The 26872-nt window shown below is 40.6% G+C and overlaps 1 protein-coding gene across 10 annotated transcripts in view; it reads left to right on the forward strand.

The window, feature by feature from the left end:
* The window catches only part of Dab1 (DAB adaptor protein 1), a 1106217-nt gene extending 1081235 nt beyond the window's left edge, over positions 1-24982 (forward strand). For 9 of the 10 annotated variants that reach the window (XM_074079997.1, XM_074079998.1, XM_074080005.1 and 6 more), the window contains 4 exons: positions 5108-5656; positions 9233-9360; positions 9712-9822; positions 22222-24982. In XM_074079997.1, coding sequence (XP_073936098.1) covers positions 5108-5656; positions 9233-9360; positions 9712-9807 — 773 coding nt within the window. In that variant the 3' untranslated portion in view covers positions 9808-9822; positions 22222-24982. The remainder of the gene's footprint in view (positions 1-5107; positions 5657-9232; positions 9361-9711; positions 9823-22221) is intronic. The other variant, XM_074079999.1, reaches the window with a different exon arrangement.
* Positions 24983-26872: the final 1890 nt, after the last annotated feature.

The following is a 26872-nucleotide window of genomic DNA, read 5'->3' on the forward strand; positions in this document are numbered from 1 at the left end:
CCTGTCTATGATGGGCACAGGACTACTGTGTGCCTTTTCCCAAGCCTGTACCAGATAACTGGCTTTGAACATTTGGTTTAGTGTTGCTGTTTAACCAGCTATGTTGCAAACTATGAAAACGCTATTTCTTTGATCGATTACCTCCAAGATTTCAATTTTGGGAACATGAGTCTAAAATTAATTTCAATTAGCATTTTTTTTGCTTTTTTGTTCTGTGTAAGATATACTTAAGATAGCTTCAGTTGGTATTGAACCATCTGCCCCTTTTCCTATCTTAACTGATCTTTAAAGTCTCTGCAGATAATTGTGCCTCCTTCTACCTGTCACCAACTGTCCAGCCAGGGCGGGGAAAAGGGCAATGAGCTAGGTGATGTCATACAAGGGATGCTCTGACTGCTAGGGACTTTTGATCTGTTGGGCCAGGTTAGAATCCTGGCTCAGCCGTTTTTATTAATAAGCGTTAGACTTCTGAGCAAATTACTTAACCTGTCAGAGCCAGAGTTTCTTCATCTTTATAACCAGGTTGGAAAAAAATACTTACCTTGCAGCAATATCATGAGAATTAAATGAGAAAAATAAAATTAAGTCCCCTGAAAAATGCAGACACATCGTAGATACTTGAAGTGCAAAATGATGTGATTATTATTATTATTATTACTCTGACTTCTAAATTAGAAGAACAGATGTCCTATCCTACCCTATTTTTTTCCTTTACCTTCTTGGATTTTATAATGCATATAATAAAGTTTAGGTCTTCAGTCTTTTGACTGCTCTTGGCAGGGGTAGTCTGGGTGGCATGGAGCACATACTTGTGTGAATTCAGGCTTTACCAAACCAGCTGCAGAATGCTCAACTCAATTTCTTCTGAGCCTCAAGGAACTTACCTGTGAAGTATGGATGATCATCACTGGACCCCTTAGGGCTGTGCTGAGGACTGTGTGAGTGATCACATGTAGGAAGACCTTTGTAACAACACCTGACAGTGTTTTAGAAGGCAGATCTCAGCAGATTTTTGTAAGCTGCTCATCAGCAGTCCTGGCTGTGCTGCTTATACACTGTGCCATGCCTTGCCCTCATGGTGCTGCAATTTCTCACATACAAATTAAAGAAATAGTGATACCAGCCATCTCAGAGGCTTATTAGAAGGATCAACTTCCCCAAAGTGGGAGCTTCACTTAGGCAATGATTATATATGTGTGTGTGTGTGTGTGTGTGTGTGTGTGTGTGTGTGTGTGTGTGTGTGATGTGTTCTTCATTACATCTTTATAGACTAAATCAGAACCAGGCACCCAGTGTATCTATTTTGAATGAATAAATAAATGGGTCAAATGAGGTAACAGAGTTAAGAGGTCTCATACAACCTCTATATAAGTGCCAGTATCCCCTTGTTTTCAGTGTTTTGCTTATATTTTAGTCTGCTTTTTTTTTCAAATAATGGGGGGGGGGTGTTTCAAGGTGCTAGCATCTGGTTATAAATTGCAATTTTCAACACTTTAAAAAACCTAACTGCATGGCAGAAATGCAGGTGTTCCCTTTCAGCTCACAGCAAGGAGGTTTCCGATTGAGCTGAACTCCAAGTATAAACAGATGCTCCTTGGCACCTCCTCCCTCCACTGTTGCACATTAACAAGTAAATGGTTAACAAGTTGTTAAGTGGCTACTCCCCAAATCCAGTGCTTCTGGGTCCTGCTGCTGAGGTATCTCTTCAGGCATGCACAAGGTCCCAGGGCCAGAGAGCCTTCACTGCCAGGCTGGGGAGAGCTCAGGAACACCACCACCCTCCCCAGGAAAAGTGAGACCTGCAAACTCCCAAACATGGTACCTGATTACCCTGTGCTGCCTTTTTCTCTTCTGAATATTGTACTTTGGTCTGGAGCAGATGGCATGAAGCCAGAGAGACATGTAAATAGCTCTCTCCAGAGAAGTGTACACAGCCCATCTGTTAGTTTCTTGTGGGAAAAAAAAAAGAGAAAGAAGGATGGGAGGGGAGAGATAACCTGCCACTAACAGTAGAATAATCCAAGACCACAGCACTTGTGGATCTTGGAGTTCCAGTGTACTTTGGGGCAGTGCAGAGAAGACATTGGTTCCTGTATGACTTGTTCACCACCAAAGTTCTCATAGGCCAAGCATTTGAGCCTTATACTCAAAATAATGAAGCACTATGCAGATGGGCCCTGATTTAAGACTGAAAATGGTTCAACTTAGGATTTTTTTTTTTCCTTCTTTACAATGGTGTAAAAACATTCAATATAAACCATACTTTGAACTTTGATCTTTTTCCTGTGCTATCAATATGTGGTATGATACTCTCTCCAGATGTTGTGCAGCCACAGGGAGTCAAGCTCCCAGTCAACCATGCCGTCATAAGAAGAAATAGTGGATACCCCACAGTGTTCTGTGTTGCTAAGCTAGGACATTCAGTAAGGGAGATGAAATGCAGCTTGGCCCTCTAGTGTTTTCAGCTTAGAGTAGGCTTATTGGAGTGTAACCTCATCCTAAGTTAAGGACCATCTGTGTGTGTGTATTAAATGAGTCCTTAATGGCAGGGAGAAAGATGAAATTTCTGGGTAGAAAGTGAAGTCTTCCACCTACTCACCAAAATGCACATCAGGGCCAACCAGGGCCTTTCAAAGATCCATGTGAGAACCAGTGCCCTTCTTATAACAAATATTTGTAATATCACCTTTAATAGCTTTAAATGAAATTCACAGATAATAATCATTTTTCAAAAATCAGTATAATGCTCTAAAGGTATTATACATAAAATAGAAATTAAAGATAATTTATAATAAAATACATATTTCAATAAGGAAATACTCAGGCATGAATACACTACAAGGCATAGCAAGTAATCACATGTTTATATCTACAAATAGACTCACCATTGAAAGTTCAGCAGCAAATACAGGCTGATACACAAGTGTCATGTTGGTTCAGCCACCAAGAGAAGTGTTTCTGTCATTCCAAAATGGTGTTCCAAATGAAATAAAATGAATTTTTCCCTCAATGTACACACTTGTTAAATTCACAAAAAGTTAGGCACAAAGAAACTGAATTTCCACATAAATCAGTCAATTTTAAGCTCAAATAATCACAAACAGATTTTGGGAGAATTCATTACTGTGTGCATTGTTGTTACACATTATAGGATGTCATCAATGCTGGGAGCCCCTTTAACTACAAAAACAGGCACTACAAATTACCTTAGCACCTCTAGGGGGCAGTAGCACTCCCACTGAGAATGACTGAGCTATACCAAAGTAAATCAAAAAATAAGTAACAAAGAGGCAGACCGTTGGTAGACTCCAGTCACTATATTAAGTATGTAATAGATAAAGCAAGAAGAGTAAGTTTCATTTGAAAGTCCCCACTCCCCACCAGATCTTCACCCATCTTAACTTCAGTGCAATTGACTAAGATTTTATAAGGATAGTCTCTATTTTGTTTGATAATATCTCTGAATCATTCCTTAGAAGCATTCATTGTTCTGTTAGCCATTTGTGTCTCTCTGGAGCCACTCAGAGGCAGTATAGCATGAGGAGCAAAATGGACAATGGCCAGGAAATGCCAGGCTTTGAATGTTGACTTGATCCTGTATCTATCTACTGAGGGGCAGATCCACTGAGACTGGAATGGAGTGAGCACCCTATACATGATTTCATTAGGCTCACCAGAATTACTAATGCGACCCATGATGTAATCAGTACCCGAATCCCCACCCGTCATCCCATTGGAAGTTTCCACTCCCCTTTTTGTCCTGGTCTCAGTGTAGTGCACCTGAAAATTCCTTCTGGCAACCATGAAAATGCTTGTTTTGAGAGGCCAAAAAAAGCTAGCTTCTCTACCCTCTGCTTTGCCTGGATGGTCATTTTTCTCTCAGATTCAGTTATACTTGCCAGTGGCCATTATGCCCCCTGAGAAACATGGAGACCACTGAAAACATGTGAAAATTTCCAATAGACCTGCAGAGTGCTATAACATCACAAGGTAGGCTAGGTCCATTGACTGTGAATGATCAGAAGTTGGTTTTGGCCATCTGGATAAGACAGTGGGGCACAAAGGAAAGGATACTGACTTCAGGGACAGACAACCTCAGTTTAGATACTGACCCTAAGCAAGTTGCTGGAAAAGCAATCTCTGAGCACCAATTTTCTCATCCCTAAAATTGAAACAATACCTACCATTCTGGGATTTTGTGAAGATGTAAAACGGTGTACCTGCACATTATAGGCATTTACTAAGTGGAAATGATGGCTGTTACTATTATTATTGTAACAAGTATCACTAGTGCTCTTGTTAAAATATATGTATCTGACCTGAAAATAATAATAAGTCAAACAGTTAGTGTGGTAATATATGTGATTACATGCCTTGGAGTTTTGTAGTGTCCAAACCGTGCCACTGGATGAGGTACCATGATTGGATAATAATCTTTCATTTTGTATTCTCTAAAATTGGAATAATAATACCTGAATAACATACCATAGTACTCGCAGCTACCATTTCATGCATGTCTGTCATGTACCAAGCAAGGCCTAAGTAATGTATAGACTTTGGCTGGTTCAAACCATGCCATTATCTAACATTTACTGAATGTTCACTAGTATCAGGTGCAGTAGTTTATACCTTGAATTTGTAATCACAATCTTCAAACCAACCCCATGAGAAGGCAGTGTATGGCTATTTTCCAGATAAGGACATGGAACCTTAGAGAGGTTAAGAAGTATGTCCCACAGATAAGAAGTAGTCTGAATTTTAACCTAAGCCTCAAAACTTGCAATATTCAAATTCTTGTTCACTTTGTATGCTACCTCCATGCTGAAAAGGAAGGTATTGTTACCTGGCCTTACAGCAAAGAGACTGACTCTTTAGAGATCTTAAGCAAATTTAACAAGGACAGGCAAGGAAAAACCCAGGCAGGCCTTCTTTCCAGTCTTTTGCCCTTTCCACTGACAAATACTGGTTTGTAAGGCCATGAGATTTTTGTTTGTGCTGGCGTCCCCAAATCCCAGCACACAGCCTGGCCTTTAGGAGGTGATCAGTACATTTCAGTGAATCACTCAAACCCATGCATTCTCCTGACCCTCCTCTTTTGCCCTTCTAGGTTATGTTGCTATGGGCGCCGTCCTCCCATCCTTCTGGGGCCAGCAGCCCCTCGTCCAACAGCAGATTGCCATGGGCGCTCAGCCGCCAGTCACTCAGGTGATGCCAGGGGCTCAGCCCATCGCGTGGGGCCAGCCGGGTCTCTTTCCTGCCACTCAGCAGCCCTGGCCAACTGTGGCCGGGCAGTTTCCGCCAGCCGCCTTCATGCCCACACAAACTGTTATGCCTTTGCCAGCTGCCATGTTCCAAGGTCCCCTCACCCCCCTCGCAACCGTCCCAGGCACGAGTGACTCCGCCAGGTCAAGTCCACAGAGCGACAAGCCCCGGCAGAAAATGGGGAAGGAAATGTTTAAGGATTTCCAGATGGCCCAGCCTCCACCTGTGCCCTCCCGCAAGCCTGACCAGCCCTCCCTCACCTGTACCTCAGAGGCCTTCTCCAGTTACTTCAACAAAGTCGGGGTGGCACAGGACACAGATGACTGTGACGACTTCGACATTTCCCAGTTGAATTTGACCCCTGTTACTTCTACCACACCATCGACCAACTCACGTGAGTGTCCTTCCCTTGAGACGTAAAATGAGGGTGGTGCCTTGCTTCTGGCTACTGGGTTTCCGAGTCTGGGAACTCATTTCACTTAAACGCATCAGGTTCTTTGTTGCTCTAACAACATAAGTGCTACCAATTCAGGCTCCAGTTATAATGTACACACCTTCACCATATGCTCCAGGATTGTTTTTATAGTCAGAACACTGCTGACAAACTTTGTTAGACCTGTTTGACAGACAATGACAGGGAGGTTCAAAGACAATGATAACCGATGAAATGGTAGAATTTGGAATACAATCTTGGTGTTTTGCACAATGTCACTGCGACTCATGACTTTGTTAGTTTCCTCTTTTGTTCATTCATTCATTCATATATGCCAGCTTATTGAAATGGAAAGGAATGGAAAATGTAATTCTTTTTAAAATTGTAGGAATAAGGTTTAAAGATTAGGATAGAAAATTAAGATCAGAAGAAAATTTAAAGCACAGTTATAGCAGCCAGAAGTAGCTGTGATGGTTGAAGTAGGATTTTGACTCAAAGCTTCTGGTAGTAAAAGAAAAGAAAGATGGCAGAGCAGGATGTTCTGAACTGGAAACTTAGAGGTCTCTATTCTTTACTAGTTTTGTACTGAGGGCAAGTAGTTTTATTTCTGTGAGCCTCATGTTCTTTACCTGTCTAAGGCTATCGCTTATTAAAAGGCTTTATTTAGTACACATGTAAAATATGTATCTTATAAAACAGGTATTATTATCATGTGCAGAATCCCGGGCAGGTTACTAGTGTTGGCTTCTCCACTAAAACCTGTGTCTTTGAACAAGCATCTGACTCCTGTGAAACTCAGTGTATTGGTTGAATGAGCAGCACAGCTCCTTGGAGTCCCAGCATTCAGTGATTCTACCCCAGCTCACTTTCCTACTGTAAACGGCCAGAAAACAGAACCCAACCAGCCAAACCAGAATCCACATACATCTGAGCACTCACACGAGTGTGCTTGTTTAACACAATTCAGAAAAGGTGTTCTGGTGACTCAGTCTGTGCCTGACAATTGATAAGGAGAAAGGAAAGGCTCATGGTATGATGAGTTTGGTGTTTTCATTACTGTCATCGGTGATATGGATCACTGCATAGTCAATACCATGGAATGTCAAAAAAATCTAATGTTAACACAATTAGATTTTATCATTTCAGCCAGGTTCAGAATGCTGTTCTGAAAATGAATTCCTTCTATGTGTATATAAAAACCTACATGCATTCCAGGTCGTAGAATCTATAAAGTGGAGGCTTCTATTAACTCTGATTCACAGAGTTTCAATGAAGAATGATGAATAAAAACTGAAATGTTAAAGAAATAACAGGCATGCATAAATGAATAGCATCTTTTAAAAGCAAATGTCTCTCTTTCAATGAACTTGTGTGCCAGCTGCAAGCAAAAAAATAAGAAAAGGAAATTTAAGTTGTTTGAGGACAGGGAAATGTCTTTATCATTCCCACACATCCCACAATGCTAGCACAATGCCTAGCACATGGGAGGCACTGCGGAAGGTAGAGAAAGAAGTAAGTCAAGCAAAGGCCATTTAGCCATGGTTGTTTTTTAGAGCAGAGCTTTGCAACCATGGCACTGTTAACACTTGGGGGCAGGTAAGTCTTTGTTGTGCAGAGCTGTCATGTGCACTGTAAGATGTTTAGCAGCAGCCCTGGTCTCTACCCATTAGGTGCAAGTAATATCCATCCCTTCCCTCTAGTTGTGATGATAAAAAATGACTCCAGACATTGCCAAGTGTTCCCTGGGGGGAGGAGGAAGATCACCCCAGATTGAGAACACTGTTAAAATCTTTTAAAGATTAAGACAATTATATAAATAAGCTCCTAGTGTTTTCCATTGATTTCATCGGGTAAGTACAAGCAATAACCTGTCAGAATTGGCAGCTCAGCCTGAGTATTCAGCCTTTGGTAAGTAATAAACCACTTCAAACAAAATTCAGAATCCAATTAAGCTGACTGGAGGTGATGGCATATGTCTGCAATCCCTGCACTATGGAGTCTGGACCAAGAGGGCTTCATGTTCAAGGCCAGACTGGACTATGTATCAGAAACCCTGCCTCAAAAAAAATCCAACTGAGCTAATGTTTATTAAATATCTACTACCCATCAGAATGCTTTTAATATAGCTTTAAAACTACTACATGTAGTTGGTTCGGAAATCACCTCATGAACCACCACAGACTTCCTTTCAAATAAAAAAAAAATTAATGTTTTATTTGAAATAAAATTACAGAAACCAGTCTATCTCCTCTTACCTATCAGTGTCCACTTGAGAATGCTTTAAGCAGATGATCATTTGCACCAAAAATGGACCTTGAATAGAAAGAACTGTGAATCATGCATGTCAGACAGATCTGCATTACATCTCAAGGCTCAGAGCTCATACTTGACAGCTATGATAACCCTGAGCAAGTCAGCACATCTTGTCTGGGCTGTAGCTTCTAACATTTGCAGGGGGGTGGGTTGTGCAACACCACATCACATGGTTATTAGCATTGGGAGTATAATGAATGGAAAGTGCCTAGCACAGTGTTTGACTTACTGGCCCGTTGTAAATAATAAGAGTCTGAAATAGTGTCATTATTCTAAATATAGGTTCATCAAAATAAAACATACCCACTTAGTTTTACAATCACTGACGATCTGATAACCTGCTATATTTTCTGAATTCTGGAACATTACAACAGTGAGGCCTTATCAATTCAGCTACTAAATCAAGCCATCTCACTTCCTCTTGGAGCTTGATCAGTGACTGCTGTTTTCTAGGTTAAATTAGAAATTATTAAAAGAAGAGTAGTTCCAATGTTGTGTTTATTATAAATGTCTAGAACAAGTAAGAAGAGGAAAATGTGGGAGGGTCAATACAGTAAATGCACCTTCATCAGTCACCTCTGTTCTCCCAAAGCACTGACACCCTTATTCATAGCATGTGTTTGTTGACTACCTTAACTATGTGCCAGAATTCAAAGCCTGGGTTCCACAGGTTGCCATTGAACAAATTAGCAACCTTCACTTCCCTTATCTGAAAAACTGGGATAACCTCTACCTCAAAAGAGCTTTATGAGGGTTAGGGAAATTGTAAAATTTCTAATAGGTACTCAATAAATGTGACCTCTGATGAAAGACATAGAGAAGAAAGAAAGCCATTGACCAGTAGCTCTCAACTTGTGCATGTGTCGGAATCACCTGTAGCAGTTGTTCAAACACTGAGTTTCTGATTCAGTAGCTCTAGGGTGGGATCCAAGCATTGGCATTCCTAACAAATTTCCAGATGATGCTCCCACTGGTGGTCTAGGGACCATCCTTGAGAACTGCTGCCTTACTCATCAGTGTGGACAAGCTCCTTTCTTATCAAGTATATGAGAGGAGAAGATAAACATGTACAAGGGAGGAATTCAAATATTTAGATGATTTGATTTGGAGTTGGGAGAGGAATTCTGTGATTTGACTCCTGTAATCCTTGAGATTTCTGTGGGATATAAATGGTTACAACCAGGCACCTAAGCTGTTTCTTCTTTTCACATCGTCTCTGTGCAGCTCCAACTCCAGCCCCTCGGCAGAGCTCTCCATCCAAATCATCTGCATCCCATGCCAGTGATCCCACCGCAGATGATATCTTTGAAGAGGGTTTTGAAAGTCCCAGCAAAAGTGAAGAGCAAGAAGCTGTAAGTGACTGGCTTGATATTTCTGTTTTGTCTTTCCTTAAAATTAAAATGTCCATATCTGAAATGAATGGTGCACAAGGAAACCTGTGTAGAAAAGAATGCTGGCTCAGACACTGAAGTTCTAAAAGGTTGCTAACAGGACTTTCTTTTATGTTCAAAGGCAGCAACTAGAAAATACTCTACTTTTGTTAAATTGTTACAAGCCTTGCATTCGTGGGGTGGCATTTCTGACTGAAGTTGCACCTTCTTTAAAATAACTGATTATGTGTGCTGCATGAAAATAGTCTGAGTTGTTGTATATTTTCAGTTGCTGAAAAGAAAAAAAAAAAGTGTTATCTTCTTGTGTTCTAGCCTGATGGATCACAGGCCTCCTCCACCAGTGATCCATTTGGGGAGCCCAGTGGTGAGCCCAGTGGTGATAATATAAATCCACAGGCCGGTAGCTAGATAGCGCAGGTCTGGGTAGGTATCTGTCCTTTTTATCTCCTTCACCCTTATGTTGTCTGCTTTCCCTTTTGCTTGTTCTTTACCTGTGAGGTCATATTTCCAATATTTGAACTTTACTCCTTGCCTGCACTGTATCACCTGTATTTGCACCATGTCTCCTTGCCTGTGCCGTGTGCTGTATTACCAGTGTTGCATTATCTCTCCTTGCCTGGTTTCCTCTTCCCCTTTGCTTTTTCTCATGGATGAATGACCTTTGACATATACCAGAAGGTAGGGTTGTGGGGAACATTATTTTATTTTGCTCATTATTAATGATATGTTCTGAGTGAGTGGTAGTGATAGAATGAGGCATGGTCAACATTACTTAACACAGAGTGAGTTTCTAAAAGCATCAACATTCTGGGATGGACACATTCTGCCCAACCTGATAATTTCTCAGTGAGATGTGGTCCATATGCTTTTAATCTTTTCAGCAAAATGTCACTGCATTTGCCTACATGCCACAGATCTAAAGAGGTCACCCATCAAACACAATTGGAAGTCAGGCTGTGAAGAAAAAGCAAGCAGTGCTTGAAATAAGATTGATCAAGGTGTAAGATCATGGTAGCCCTTTTCATCTAGCCAGCAAGGGCCCTGAACTCCCTTTCCAATATGATAGTAAATTTCAAAGCCCAAAGACATATAGCTGTCATTTCTGAGACTCTGCTGTTTGCACCTGTGCTGTAGCATGTGGTTTGCCACCAAGTCACTTCAGATTCCATCAGCCGCTACTTTGAGAGAGGTGTACTTACATTTACTAGAAGTGGCTTTGGGCACTTGAATTTCAATACATCTGATTTGATGGAAAGAAAGAAGAGCTGATGAAGCAAACTTTCTCAGAAGATAAAAGTACACCTTATTACCCAGACATGATTTCTAAGGTCACTCCTTGACAAATGTGTTCAATTTTCAGATACTTTCCCTGTTTTCCATAAACATATAGGACTGCGAGACCATCCCCAAAGAGCTCTTTCTTTTAGCATGATCAGAGCCATTAAAATGGTAAACAGTCTACACTGCTCATAAATGGATTCTGAGGCTTCTTCAGAATCATTCTCAGTCCACACATACTTTATTCTGACAGTTACTGAAAGTTAGTACAGTGTTTCAAAAGTGCATTTTGTTAGATTTTATGATTAAAGAACTTAACATATGTATATTTGCCACATTTTATGTTAGTACAATAACTTGTAATAATACATCATGCCATGTAAACCCCCATTCAAAATTCAGTCTTGCAAAACTATTTTGAGAGCTGGTCTATTAAAGGCAAAGTCAATGCTATAGAAAAGAGAAAAGTTGAGGATTATGGTTCGTCTCCTTGGGATGATTCCAAGAGGTTTTCTACCTCTTATGTATGTTGTACTTTATATTCTCAATTCTTCCCTGAAATATTTGATGATTGAACTAAAGGTGGCAACAGCCATTCATCAGGATAGCAGAAAACATCATCTTAAAATTGAAGTTCTGGAAAACAAAGGTGACTTACACCATTTGCAGATCAATGTAGCAAACCTGCATCTTCTTGGACCTCTTCAGCTTGAGACAATTATGCAGTCTGAACTGTTCCATGAGGCTTTTCTCTGTTCCATATTTGCTGCTCCATCTGGAATCCCAAGTCATGGCTAAGTTGTAAGTGGACAGAGCTCCGTATAATGGCAAGAGCTCAGGATTTGGAACTTGAGTTCAAATTCTAGCTCAGCCGCTTAATAGTGGGAAATGTTGGGCAAGAGCCATTATTCCTTTTGAATCTTGGGTTTTTTTGTCTGCTAGAAGAGGCTTATATTATCCTTGATGTTAACTGAGATAGCATAAGTCAAGTCTCGAGCATGGAAACAGATACTGAGTACTCAGCTTAAAAAATCTGGGTTCTGGGTATTGTTGTCTGACTTCAGAATCTGACTCCACCACTTCTGAGGTTTCATAACCTGTCTCTAATCTTATTCTCTTCATTTGAAAAATAGGCATAATATCTGCCTTATAGGATACTGGATGAATTAAATAAGTTAATGTATGGGAATCCTTAGTACAGTGTCTGGCACATAGAAAGCACTACATAGATGTTAGCAACTATCAGTAGCAGCACCACCACCAGCATTACCACCACCCTCATCAACACTACCCCACCACCATAACTATCACCATCACTGCCATCATTATTATGTGTTCAATTAAACAGTGGCTGTCTACTACCTTGGATTTTATACATTTAACCCTTCTGATGCTTGAGGCCATTAGTTGGGATGCTTTGCTTGATCCTTTCTATCTCCAGATAATTAATATACGATATACCTCGAAAAATACTTGTGAGGGGGGGAAAAAAAAGCTTGTTTAGTAGCTCTCCAGCTTTACTTGTCCCATAATCAGAATGATCCCAGTTTGAGCTTCGAGGGCCATCTCTCACTTCCAAAAACTGAGCCACCTTAGATTTGCATGTGAACCATAGTAAGTCCCTCCCAGCTCCTAAGAGGGCCAAACTGTAGACTTTAGTGAAACACGTTTCTCATTTTGAAAGCTTAGTGTGACCATTTCACAGGTCCCTGTGAAGAAGTGTGTGCCTGGGGGGTGTTGCCAGACTTGTAGTCAGGTCCCCTATGACCTCCCCATGGGGGAAGCCCAGATGAACATTCTGGATCACTCCATCAATAGCAGAATATGCCACATGGTTCATCTCTCTGTCCCCATCCCCTTGACCCTATTACCCCATTGGAAATGTACTGACTGAAATTTCTTAGTGCTTTTCTACACATTTAGCAAAGGGAGACCATGCAGAGAGAGTTTATTTTCCCCTCTCCTTTCATAGAGTGGGAAAGCAAGAGGCCCATCCTTCTTATCACTCTTGCCACCATTATCTCCAGCTGCTTTTTTTATTAGAAATAGCCGTACAGTTCTGAGTAAGTAGGGATGACATCTGTTGATAAGTTAAAGCCATATTGCTCCAGAATAGAGGAAACAGACAAACTCAATCCCCTCAGGTGTGAGCTTCAGGCCAATCCCAAACATTTCTCTTTTCGCAATAAAGGAAAATATCTTCAATTATTTCACTTTTCCCTCCCTACCTTCCCATCTGGGAGAATCACATGTCTTTGAAAGACTGAGTCAACAGGGGCAAAAAAAGAACCAAAATAATATTATAATGGCTGGTGTGGGAATGGCAGGTAATTTATACTTCACTGATGTGTTGGCTGGAGCAATTTTGAGGGCGAAATGTTAGCTTTTGAAGAGATGAAAGAAAAATGAAAACATTTATTTGGTTAAATGGCTAAGTAAATAAACTGCCTATCAGACTTTCCCAGCTGTCAAGTCAAAGTAGCATCTGTAACAATGGGAATTGTTTGGTCTGTCTCCCTGTGTAACAATAGATAGTGCCATAAATAATAAGTCACTGTTATTTTTTTAATACTGATCTTCATAGTGGGAACTCAAGACATATAAAGTATTACCTGGTAGACTTCTAGTATTCAAGAGAAAAGAAAGCTGAATTTCAAATGCTTTGGGAGGGGGAATCTTTGTGAGAGAGGGAGGAAGGGAAGCAAAGAGAGAGAGAAGAAACAAGGGGCTGGGGTCAGTCAGGGGTCTGCAAAACCAGTTACCTTAGGCAAACATTTATTCTGTCATATGGAGAAATACAGATAATTACAGTAGCTTCCTTTTTAAACTGTCCAAGAATCACATGAGATCATGAATTTGAAAATAATTTGTAAGCTTTGGAAGTAAAATCTATGTATTTGGCTTATTACTAGTATCCTGATTATAATAGAACTAAGTAACACAGCCCTAGCATCTAAATAAATAGATAAATAAGTAAAATCTGTTTCATGTGTGTAGAAGTCAGAATCAAGTCCAACATAAGCTTTTGGAGTCAGACCTTCATGAAGAGGCACCCTTTGGGGCTCCCACCTGGAAAGCTGTTGGAATAGGTTAGGATGGAATGAAAGGTGGCCAGGGTATGGCTGAGGACAGTATCCAGTAGAATGAGAAGATGGGCTAGGTGCCAAGAGATATTTCAAAGATGGATTTGGCAGGAGGTAAAGACTGAAGGGACACCAGAGGTAAAGAAGAGGACATAAGCCAGAGTGACACTGTCATGGAGTACTAAGTGGTACCAGTCACTGTGCTGTGGGAAACAGTGCAGCATACTTAAGGAGAAAGAAGGTAAGTTTACTTTGGGACCAACTGAATTTTAGGTGCCCATTGGACAGCCAAGCAGAGATGCCAGTAGGCTGCTGGATAGAACTCTAGGAGGTCAAAAGAGAAATCAGTAGACATGAAGATTTCAGAATGATTCTCAGCCATTGGAGCTGTGGGTACCAGAAGGATATGCTGGTCATCTAGAGTAGAGGTTGACACACTGTATTACTGGTGCTTTGTGGGCCATGCAGTCTGTTGGAACCACTCTATGCCTGTAAGTAGGAAGGCAGCAAAAGATGATGCATAAACAAGTGGGCATAGCTATGTTCCAATAATACTTTATGTACAAAAACATGCAGCTGCCAGAATTGGCTAATGGACCACAGTTTATTGATTCCTGATTTAATTCACACTTATAGCTTCTAGGATCACGGGGTAGAAGGTAACCACACGCCTTTCATCTCTACTACCACCACATCTTAAAATGACTGGCACCACTTAATTCAATCCTCATGGGAACATACTTAAGTTTTTTGTTTTTGTTTTTGTTTTTGTAGTACAGAGGTTTGAACTCAGGACCTACACTTTGAGCCACTCCACCAGCCCTTTTTTTGTGTGTGATGGGTTTTTTTCTCAAGATAGTTTCTCACAAACTTTGGCCTGGGCTGGCTTTGAACCTCAGTCCTCTTGATCTCTGCCTCCTGAGTAACCAGGTGTGAGCGACTGGTGCCCAGCAAGTTTTTTATTTTTCTTTTATTGTTCTTGCTTTATAACTATGTCAAATAATGTACAGCGGTTAATACCTACTAAAAATCCTAAGATTCACATAGGATAGAATTGAAATCTAGATGCAGACCAGATAACTCAAGAACACTTGAACAGGACCAGGACACCTTGGTTTTAGGAACATGTTTTTGACATAATAAATGGGTGATGTAAAGCAGATGACTGACCTTTGGTTTCCTCCTCTGTAAGACAGTTCCCACAGGCTCTTGCTGCTGTGACATTTTAGGATTCTTTAACCTGCCAAAGGTCACCCAACTAGAGCACAGAGGAACCAGTCCTCAAATGAGATCTTTCTAGCACCCATCCCAGAGGCTGTCCTTATGTATAGCTAAACAAGGGAGAATCTAGAAATCCCTAAATTATTCTGATTTTATTAGGGTCCACAGGACCATCGCCCCAGATCCAGGACACATTCCTGGTGACAAGAAACTTGCTTGGCAAGGTGTTTCCTTCTAGGGTGGCAAATTGGTGTCAACAACTCAGTGTGCTCAACTGCTACATGACAAGGTCAAAAAAAGATGATGCATGTGTGCAGAGCAGGTCATTTGTTGCCATCATTATTGCTGTTATTGACAGGGAAGTGCAATATTGATCAGAATATGTGTAGACACTCTCTCCCCAGAACACAGGTGGTACCTTTCCGTATTCACTAGGTTTCGGTATTAGAGACCCTAGGAAGCTAATGCATTTGGCAGCACTGATCTCTGAAGTATTATCATTAACTCCATCCTGCATTTTAAAGAGTGTTATATCCCAACAGCCAAGGTTTCAGACTGAAAGTGGTTCGAAATCTTCATTCTCCCTTTTCTTTGAAATGGAAGATTCTCACCAGTTAAGATCATTCATGTTATATGAGCTCACTTATTCTCCCAATCGCTTGAGGTAGATTTTATGAACACCATCTTACAGGTGAAGAAACTGAGGCCCAGGTCAATGAAATTCTTGAGTACATTCAGGCAGGTATAAAGAAGGATTTCTGAGATCTTTCTGGCTCTAAAACCCTATTTTTCATGACTCATCAACACATGACTTCTGATAGAACTTTGAGTCATTTTAATCTATTTGCACTCTTCTGGCTACCACCCCCTTTTCCATTCGCTAATCCAGGAAATTTAAATGCCCTCTAAGCTAGGCCAAAGTGTTTGTTAGAACTAAAATATCAAGAGGCTGAAGGTGCTGTCTGTACAGGGTGATGTCAAGGAACCCAAGCTTGGCTCCCCTCCCAGCTCCAGTCTGACCCCTACCTTGGGATGGAGCCAACTGCACCTAGGACTTCCCAGCTTGGACACAGATGAGCTCACTCCCAGCCGATTGCATGGCACAACATTGACCTCACATCTGAGACCTCCTTTCTCAGTGTGTGGTATCTTTCTCCACTAGTAAAGATGTATCCTTTCAACATACCTTTACCAGGTATGGCCAAGCTTTCCAAAACAGATATAAAAACCATAATATGAGAAGAAGCACAATTTATACAGCTTCCAGGAGGGTCTGATTAACTATTAACTATTAATAGTTAACTATTTGCCAAAGAGCTGGGGATAAAGGAAGAAAATAAGGAAACAAGCCCAGAAAGTGGGCAGCTCTGTTGGTTCTCTGCTGTCTCCCATATGACTGGTCTCCCCCATAGGGCCTCACTATCATATGCAATAAAGTAGCTGTCAGACCAAGAGCCTTCCAGCTTTGACCTCTTATTGTCACCCATGGTCAAAAGACCTGAATATGTTCACAGAAAACTCTAAAGAAAACAAATTGAGACAGGTGATCAGAAGCAGGCCTGTGGTTGCTGACACTGGGATAACGGTGGCTAAAAAGAACTCCAGGGAAGTTTATAGGGTGAAAAAAATGTTATGTTGATCACATGGGTGTATACAGTTGTCAGAACTCATGAAACTGCACATTCAAAATGGATTCACATCATTGTGTGTAAATTATACCTCACAAAGCTGATTTAAAAACCATAGGGAAGGAAGGTAAATATATAGAGACAGAAAATACATTAGAGGTTACTAGAGCTGGGAGCAGGGAGAATGGAGAGTTATGTTTAATAGGTACAGATTTTTCACTGAGGGTGATGAGTTTTGGAAACAGTGATGATGGTTGCAAAACATCATGAATGTTATTGTCACTGAACTGTCCACTTAAAAATAGTTAAAACGACAAGTGTAATCTTATGTCTATTTTACTCCAACAAAAATATCTAAAACCAAAACAAACTCTGGTTATGTCACAGCTCTGCCCTATGCTGGCTGAGTGGCCTTGGACAAGTCACCTAACTGGAGAGTCTGAGCTTCTTTGCTATATGGTGGAGGCAGGAATACCACAGGTAGAGCCTCAGGAAGGAGCTCAAGTGAAATCATGTGTGTGATACAATAAAGACATTTGTAGGTTGTAACAGTTTCTGTTTGTATAAGCTATTTTTGTTCTAATTCTGTGTGTCCACTTGGCTGCTGTACATGAGTACATAATTCATACTTAACGAACTCATGGAGTCATCTGCAAAAAACAGAAGTCTGTCTTCACAGGGCTTGCAGTTAGGTCTTTAGATCAATTCAGCATTCATTCTATACACTCTCCCTAGGCTGATCTAATGTATTAATGTATTAATGTATTTCATAATAGAGAGCCCATTTGCAGTTGCACTTGTGTGCTGGGAAGGAAAGCAATTCAGAATGACACCCACAGGTGATTATTAGACCCAAAACCTTAGGCCCAGACACCCGGGCCTAACATTTTCAGAAGTATTTCCCATTCGCCAGGCTCCTGTGTGCCAGAGAGCATCGGACTTTCTCTTTGATTCTCACTCACCACACCTCTTCCAGAGGAGACCTCTGCTTCCTCACCCAGGTGTCTGAGACCACGCTCTCAGGGTACTGAGGGGAAGATGGTAAGAATGAACATGATGGCCAGGCCTGTGTGTTCCTGTGGAACACCAACAATTACACACACATAAGCAATAGACAAGGCCCGTCAAGGATGTGATATGGGTCAAGACAAATTAAGGCCACTTGGTAATCAAGTGACATGAACAGGACAGATTCTAAAACTGACCAAAAGATTTTTCTATCTGGGAGTTAGCCCTGCTCCATCCTTCCTGCCTGTCAACCAAGAATTATTAAAGCAATCATAGAGTTATCCTCACACCATGATAGTATCCAAGCCAGAGAAACCCCCTACTTTTTGAGCCTCTAAATCATGTAACACCAGCCCAAGTCCTATGATGAGTCCTTTCTTGTCCTTCTTGCTGAGGTGCCCCATGGCTCCCCTATTCTCTATTCTGTAATAGAGAATAAACCCAATTGTCCAGCTCCAGGTATGTTCCATGTAGCCTTTGACTGCAGGACATTGGCAGCAGTAAGAGCTGCTGTGGCCCTCCTGATCTCAGACTCCTATGCTTTCAAACTTTTACTTCACCTCCAAGAAAATATGATATTTAGTTTAGATAAATGGTTGGAGGGTTTCCATTTGCTTTGTTGTCCTTTGAAGATATTCATATGCCAGAGTCATGGATAAACTTAAAGCTCCTAAATATTTGCCAACTTCCACTTAAAAAAACTCATTTCCTCATTCATATTTTCATTTTTAGTGGGTACACCTCTTACTCAGACTTTCAGATCCTGATGTGTAAGGCACAGTAGAGTTCAATGTAGAATATACTAGTTGGTGCTATGACAGGAGTAAAGACCAAGGTTTAGTACAGGTGTCCAGAGGCAAAGTGGCTCCGATCACCTGCAGAGTCCTATAGTCCTTTCTATTTGAGCTGGGTCTCAAAGGATGAACCCCATGCAGAGCAAACAAAGGCCTGAAGGCAGAAGGAACTATCCGAACAAAGTCTTAGGGGTGGAAAAATCCTGCCCTATTAGGGTGAAAGAGGAGCCGGAGAGAGTGGGAGTAGGTAAGGTTGGTGGAGAAGGTGGAGCCATATTGGAAGGGCCTGTGTGCCATCCTGAGGCATTTGGATGATCCTCTGGACAGTTGGGAGGGCTATTTCAGGTGGGAAACTCGATGGCCATATCCATACACAAAGGATCACTGTGGAAGAGGCCAAAAAAGATTTAAAAAAATAAAACGTGATTTATGTGACCTGAAAGTTGAGTTTTGATTCATTGTCTGGAAGGGGTTTTTATTAGCCCTAATGTACTACAAGACTAATGGGTCTTGTGTGCCCAGATAAGCAGCTTTGACCTTACCCTGTGGGTGATGGGGGTGGTGCAGAGAGGTTTGAAGGATTTGAAGCAGGCAGAGGTGTGGTCCCATCTACCAAAACAAAACAAAAATCATCCATAACATATTACATTCTATTTAGGCTTTTTGAAATATTGAAAATAGCTTGAAGACTCTATGGTGACCTTGCCAGAGCCAGGTTGGAAATTTCTGGATCAAATGATTCCTTAGCTCCCCTCCAGCTCTGACAGTCTAAGATTCTGTAACAAGGAAAGGAAAGCTATTGCCAAACATATAATGCATCACAGTGTCAGACTTCGGGATTATCTGCTGCTTGGGGTTTTCCACACCACTGCTCCCCTTCATTAGTGGGGATAATTGAGAGCTGACTGCAGTTGCTACTTCTCTTGTGCTGGGTATTTGAAGCTAAATTCCAGCAAGCGGGAGATATGTGAATATTTATCTCAGCTGCAGAAAGTTAATGCAGTGTGGCATTAATTACCCTGTCTGAGCCTGCTGTCGTCTTCTGTTTTTAGGTGTCATTCTCAGTTGGATAAATTAGTTTCCAAAATTAGAATAGAGCAAATTGTAGGGTGAGATCAAGGCAGCCTGACTTCTTAGGGCAACCAAAAAGAAGAATGGACTGAGAAAGTCCATGCAGGAAACATGAGGGTGCATTCTTGAAGGCTGGTACAGGCAACAGAGAATGTTTCATCCCAGTTGTTCTTAACAATTATGTCAACAAAATTTGATTCTTCACAATTTTTCTACTCCAATTTTGTTTATTCCATGTACCCCCACTGTAGAACACACACACAGGAAAGCAGGAAAGTTAATGTACAGTCTCACAACAGATACTAGAAAATGTTCAAAATATTGGCAGGGAAATAGAGTAAGTGCTTAATAAATCATCTTGCTAGCCATACCTGTAATACCAACTACTCAGGAGGCAGAGGTAGGAAGGTCACAAGTTTGAGGCCAGCCTAAGTACAGTTAACAGCAAGACCCTATCTCAAAAACAAAATACATACAGTCCTCTCTCCATAGGCAGCAGAGATTAGGAGAATCAGCCAGCCTTGGTAAAGAAAGAAGTTTGCAAGACTCCATCTTAGCAGAAAAAGCTGACTGTGCTAGCATATCCATCTCTCATTCCAGCTACTGCATGAAGCATAAATGGGAGAATTGCTGTCAAAGCTGATCCAGGCAAAAAGCAAGACCCTGTCTCCAAAATAATCAGAGCAAAAAGGACTAGAGTGTGGCTCAAGTGTAGAGTGCCTGCCTAGCAAGCATGAAACCCTGAGCTCAAACTCTAGTACCACCCCTCCAAAAAGAAGACAAGAAAACAAAAAGAGTGGAAGTCTGTGGGAATATGGTTCAAGTGGTAGAGCTATTGCCTAACATGCACAAGTCCCTGGGTTCAATCCCCAACATCATAAATAAATAAATAAATCATCTTATTCTCTATTTTGGTATATTTAATTTTGAGACAATAAAGCCAAATTTAAGTGTATTTAGGACAAAAGGTTCAGAACAGGGAAGAAACTAGAAACCACATCATGATTTTTTGCTAACTGGCAAACCCTCAGTGAGAACCTATGGGGTATGTCCACGTGTAGAAGCAGCAGAAGGAACTGACAGTTGGCCACCCAGAAGGAGATGAGGAGATTGGCTCCCCATACAGCCCATCACAAGGCATTTGAAAGTAGGAGTGCACTTACTCTTTATGCTTCCCAGGGTGAGATGAAGTCGTGGGTGGAGCATGGAGGAACAAACTGGCACTCTGCTGTATTACAGAGCAGGGTGCCTGGAAGGGCAGAAAGTTCCTTCTCCCCACAAGAGTCCCAAAGAGAAAGGCTTGGCTCTGATGGCAGAGTCTTACATGGCTACATAGTAACTGGGATGCTGGGGAATGGGAGAAGCTATTCCCAGTGACATTGAAACCACACAACCTCTCTGAACATCAATTTGTATCTGCAAAATGAGGATGGAAAGAATAAAAGCTGCTCCCAGAACTGTTGGGCAGATAAAATAAAACATGAGGGGATGAGGGGGCTTTGGAAACTCTAAAGCACTCTACAAATGGAAGGATTAATGTTCTGTCTCTCTCTCTCTCTCTCTCTCTGCCCACCCCACCCCCCACCTCCCATGTAATGCACTAGAAGAAGCACTGGACCATATTTCAGTTCTCATGTATTCATAGTTGTGTGACCATGGACGAATTGCATAACTTTCTCGCTTGCAAAAGCAGTAAAGTATCTAACATTCAAGATTGTTGTGATGATTAGGAAGTTAAAATGTACTTGAAAATGCCTAGCATGATGCCACACACACAGTAGGAGCTCACAGAATGCCAATTAATTCTGAGGGTTCCTGAAAATAAGCAAATAAAAAGGACCTGTATGTACATAGTACGAGGCATACTATATAAAGTATGGTGGCATTCTACGGTATGTCATTATGCCCATTTAATTCTAGCACAAACACCCAAGAGTGATAGCAGTTTAGCAGAAGGGCCTACACATGTGTTAGACGAGAGAACAGATCTGATCTGTTTGCCCAGTGCCTGCTAGACCATCTCACTGGGAGCTAATGTAGCTTACACAGAGCCAAACACTGATTCCCCCATCTATGTTTTTGTTGTAGGTTTGCTGTGTTGTGTTAGTGAAAATCTCCTAGTGTGTCAGGAAAGCCTGTGCATGTAGGCAAATGTCTGGCCAAACCAAAAGCAGCAGTGTGACTAAAATAAGTCCCAGAGCTGAAGGTCACTTGCTGTTTCCTGCTCAGCTCCAGTCACTGTTTTTGGAGAGGAAGAGCAGAGTGGAATAGTAGGTGAGGGGTCTCAAATAGACATCTGTGGAGCTGTGTCGACTGCCATATAATGCTTGCCGTTTTCAGCAGACCCAGTAATACCAAGCATTCTGCTAGATGTTATCTATGGATTATTTCTAATTCTCTTAGGGATCCTGCAGGATAAACAGTACCACTCACATTTCATGTTTGGGGAAGCCATGGCTCAGAAAGGACAGCATTGCCCATATCACACAGTTCCCTTGACTACTGCAACCAGTTTCAGCCTCAAAATCAAAGGTGGAAGTGGATGCATAATTCTTTTGGGTGATAAAATTGTTGGCAAAGTGAGATACACCATGATCAAATAATCCAAAAATAACCTAAGGTCATCCATCATCAACTCTCACCTTTCTGTTTTAAATCCCAAACCCTTTTTTTTAAAACTGTCTCTCAGAAAATTCCCTTGTGGAAAGGGCAGGACTCACTTTGTCCTTCTCTCCACAGAAGCCGGAGCCTCTCTATGCGCAGATCAACAGACCTAAGAAATAGCATCAACATGAGCTCGTGGTGGGTGCTTCAAGACTAGCATGGAAATCAGCATTGCGACAGGCTCTCTTGTATTCTCTCACGTCACCTCATCCCACTGAGAAATTCATGATTGCCCAATGGAACTTGTTCCAAAGAGGGAACTAAAGATTTTTGGCAACCAATGGCAGATATCTACGGCAGCACAAAAACAAAACAAAAAACAACACCCCACAAAAGTATAGAAAACCACACACTCAACATTGAATCACCAATCAAGTAATTGTTTTCACGAAAGATATTCTGAGCTCTCTAAGCTGAGTTTAAGATGACCCAGGATATGAAATCATAATTCTGCTTTTATTTCTCTACCTGTTGGCCACTGTAGAAACAGCAAATTTGGACAGGCATCAGAGAATTACAAGGTTGGCACTGACTTCTTTATTGCAAAAGCAAGGGATCCTTTGTGACCACATTGTCATCATGCATATGCTGTTGACATATGATGGTGTTTTTGCATTGCCCCACAGGGCCTGGTCTGCCATTCTGTCCCTCCCTTTTCCTTTCTTTGTGTCATGTTTGAAAATTAATGGGTGTACAAATTTTTGTATTGCTTTTGACTTTTTCTAGACATGAGTGAAGAAATCTAACTGGAAAAAAAAGCCTCTTATGAAGTGAATTAACTTGAAATCACAAGACAAATAAGTGGTTGATGATTCCTTATGATAAAGAATGTTGCCAAAACAACCCTTTAGTTATTCTACATCCTGGTGGAGAAAGACAGTTTTTCGGTTTGAACCTTCATTCTGTGAGTAGGAGAGGACATCACATCCCATCGATGAGAAGGATGAAAAAAATGCATCCAGTTTCCTAAGAAGCTCTAAACACTGAATACAATAAAATGAGATCTTTATTTTTCCCGATACTTTGCTGCTGTGATACTATGCAGACAAGTGTCTTCTCCATGTGCCATTTTCAAAGAAAAGTCATTTGCCAAATAATTCTGGTACAATTCTGGTAATGTGGTTTTGAATATTAAAACCCAACTTTCTAATAGAACAATGGTGACATAAATATTCCGCATAACAAACTGATTCCATGTTCAAAATGGTTCATCTCTATCTCTTTTTTGTACATCAGAAAATTCAAATGGGATTTTTATTTTATAACTTGAAAAAAAAACCCTTACCATTAAACTCTTTAAATATTTAAGGGAAATGGCTTTAAGGAGTTCTAATGAAAAAAAATTGTCAGTTTTTTTGTAAATATAAATGTTAATGAAAATGCTTTTTAATAATGCCATTACACTGTAGAGAAGGTAGCAGATTGAGTGCAAGGTGTGACAAGCTTGATGGATGGGGCTCACTTTCCATGTTATTCTGGAGCATATGGTAGAAAGCTGGAGTTCACAGACAGCCGGCAGGAGCAGTTGGCCAATCAGCAGCTAGTGAACAGGAAGTGGGCATGAAACTCCACATCCAGCCCTTCCATGAAAGTACCCAGCCTATGTGCAAAGTAAGAAAAAGGCAGTTCATATTTAGAAGGCCTGATCTTCAGATTCTGAAACTTTCCACCTCTCCACTCCCACCTACTCTCCCATAAATCCCTGGACTGTTTGTATGTGAAACAGAAGGGTTTAAGCTTCCTCTTTTTACATTTATGGGACAAAAAGTGCAGTGTTTGGTTCATATGTTTAGCACATGACTTTCATAAAGAATCTATATATTTTTGCCCTACAGAGAATTGTTATACAGGTCAAATGTGTTTTCCTGATGTTCCTATGCAGTCACAGTATGTTGAATTTAGTGGTTTAACACTAAGAAAACTTTCAAGAAATACATAATTAATTGGATTTGGGGGTAATTATTATTACTTGGTTTCAAAACTTGAAAAGTAGAATTTACATTGATATGATTGATTTAAATAGGCCTGTATGCTTCTTTGGCTGTTCATATCAATAGAAACTAAAATGATTTGGAAGATTGATTTTAAAATGTTCACACACACACACACACATACATAAATGGATAGATCCCAGTGATTGTTATTATTTGAGGTCAATGTTTTACACAATCTGGTCACTGGAGAGTATTTTTTTCCAGGTACATAACCAACCAAGTCCATTAGAGAATATTTTAAGTGTTATCCTAATGTACAAGGTCCCAAGAACCAGAAAAGTGAGAAGGGTCACTTACTACCCTCTGAAGCTGTCACCTATCGGTCCACATGGTTTCTCCAGGGGTGTGCATACAATTTATGATAGGAGACCCTTTTTCATGAAGGAGACAATGGAAAAGTTGTGATAGCCTTGAGAGTTCTGAAATGTGAGTTCTGGAGATTTGATAAGATAGGCAGTTCCTGTGGGGAAATTGTTCAGTTAATGTTGTCCAGGATTGTGATTCTATACAAGTGGTGCTATCTTCTCCCTCAATACAGCTGTCCTGAATTTGTCCTGCAGTGTCACACCATTAGTCTGATTTTGTGGGTTGCTTCTGACACATTCAAAGTGAACTCTGGCTGATGTTGCTGTTGCAGGTACACCGTCTGGAGTTAATTTCATAGCAGAGGGAGATGGCCAGTGGACGTGTCATCACTCATTGAACATGATTGAAAATGTAACTGGCTCTGGACTTAAAGAAGATGCTTATGTGACACATTAAAGTGAGGGGAATAATGTTGAGATTTTAAACTGCCATCTATATTCTTGTTGGCAGAATTCTGTGTTTTTTTTTTTTTCAAACACAGTTTGATGAGCCCAGAACCACAATCCCCTGTCCCAGGAATACACTGACATTTCCAAACAAGAGCTGAGGTGCCAACACCAAAAGAGCCTGGGGAGCCTGCATCGTTCTAGTTAGATCAGTAGAAAAATCTATGTATGCAACTGGTAATTCCTCATCCTTCACTAGCACTAAATTTGTCACTTTAAATTTTGAAACCAGGGAAACACCACCTGTCATTCTGTCCCCATTCCCCATAGCTCTTCAATCTTTATGTGCCACAAGACTTTTTTGATAGCTCGTACTCATCCCAGTGTCTACTGACACCTGTTGTGTAATGTACCGGGCACCTTCTTTTAAAATAATGTTTACTCTGTGGGTTTGGTTCATTTCAATTTCTGCGTTCTGACACATATTTTTTTAATAAAGATGAGAGAGAAAATGACTGTGGCAGTGCGTTTCTAGACCTACTTTAACTTTACCTCAGATGACACTTTGTTAACATATATGGACACATTATTTTTAACTTTATGTACAATGCATTCAACAGAACAGCAAAATTTTTAGAAATTTTCCATTAATTTCTGTAACACGCCATGTAAAACTGTTACAAATAAACATGTTTGAGAACAACAACTTAGCCTGGTTTTATTCCACAAATTTTATTCCACTGGATAATCAGGCAATGGATTGGAAGAGGAAATCACTTCTGTCTGAGTTTCCAGCTGATAGAGGATGTCCTCTGTTCCTGTGGCCCTGGTCTAGAAAGGGCTGGTTTCATCTAGGTTAGCTGCATCCTACGCTGAATTCTGCCTGCAAAAGCAGCCACAGTCAAGAGGATTTGTTAAGAAAACACACCCTGTGTAGATGTGGTGTTTGAACTACATTTGACATGGAGCTTTCAGAACCAGGAAAGACTCCTGATGGGTTCGTGTCTTCTAAAACAAATCCACTAAACTTTGGGTTGAACAACCAAGTTTAATCTAGACTGTTATAGGTTTCTTCATCCTTCTTTTTAAAGTCATCTGCTTTAAGGAACTTGAAAGGAACATTTAACTTCCTTCACTTTCCCTGCATATTCACATTAAAAAAAAAAACTCTAAAGCCAGATTTTTATTTTTATGTATATTGAAGAACAGAAAATATATACATATGTGTATATGCATGTGTGTGTGTATATGTATATATATGTGTGTGTGTGTGTGTGTGTTTGTGTGATTTTTATTTCCTTTTGTAACTAAATCAGTTTATCCACACAACAATGAACCAGATTACAGACCACAGGTAGATTATTGAGATGCCAAAACCTACTTCTGTCTAGCAACGGTTGTGTTAATGATTGTATAAATATAAACCCTGGATTTGACCTTGTTACACTGAAAGGATTAAACAGATGTTATCACCAGGTTTGAGAAAAGGAGAGAACTGGTTTAGATTCCAGCAAAATAAATTTGGAGCAGGTAGAGGAAAAAATTCCATATAGTAAAAACTGCTAAATCCTGGCTTTGAACACCTCAAAAATGTTAACTGAAGCTTTCCTTAATCGTAAAACTAACTCACACCTCCTGAGCAACTGATATGTTACCGGAAGATGCTAGATGCATTGTATCCATTGTTAATTTTCTAAACAATCCAGAGGGAGTGCATATTATTACCAAAATGTAGCTAAGGTTGATCTTCAGAGAGATCAGTTTCCCCAACTTGCAAATGTCAGAGCTGAGATTTGAATTTTGAGTCTATTTCACTTATACTTTATTTCAATTTTAAAAATTGTTGTGTATTTATTGTTTTATTTTGTTATGTTATTTGAGGCAGGGTCTCACTATGTGGCCCAGACTGGCCTTGAACTCACAATCCTCCTACTTCAGCTTCCAGAGTGCTGGGATTACAGGCATGTACCACCACACCCA

This window comes from Castor canadensis, chromosome 7 (assembly GCF_047511655.1).
Source record: "Castor canadensis chromosome 7, mCasCan1.hap1v2, whole genome shotgun sequence".
Lineage (NCBI taxonomy): Eukaryota > Metazoa > Chordata > Mammalia > Rodentia > Castoridae > Castor > Castor canadensis.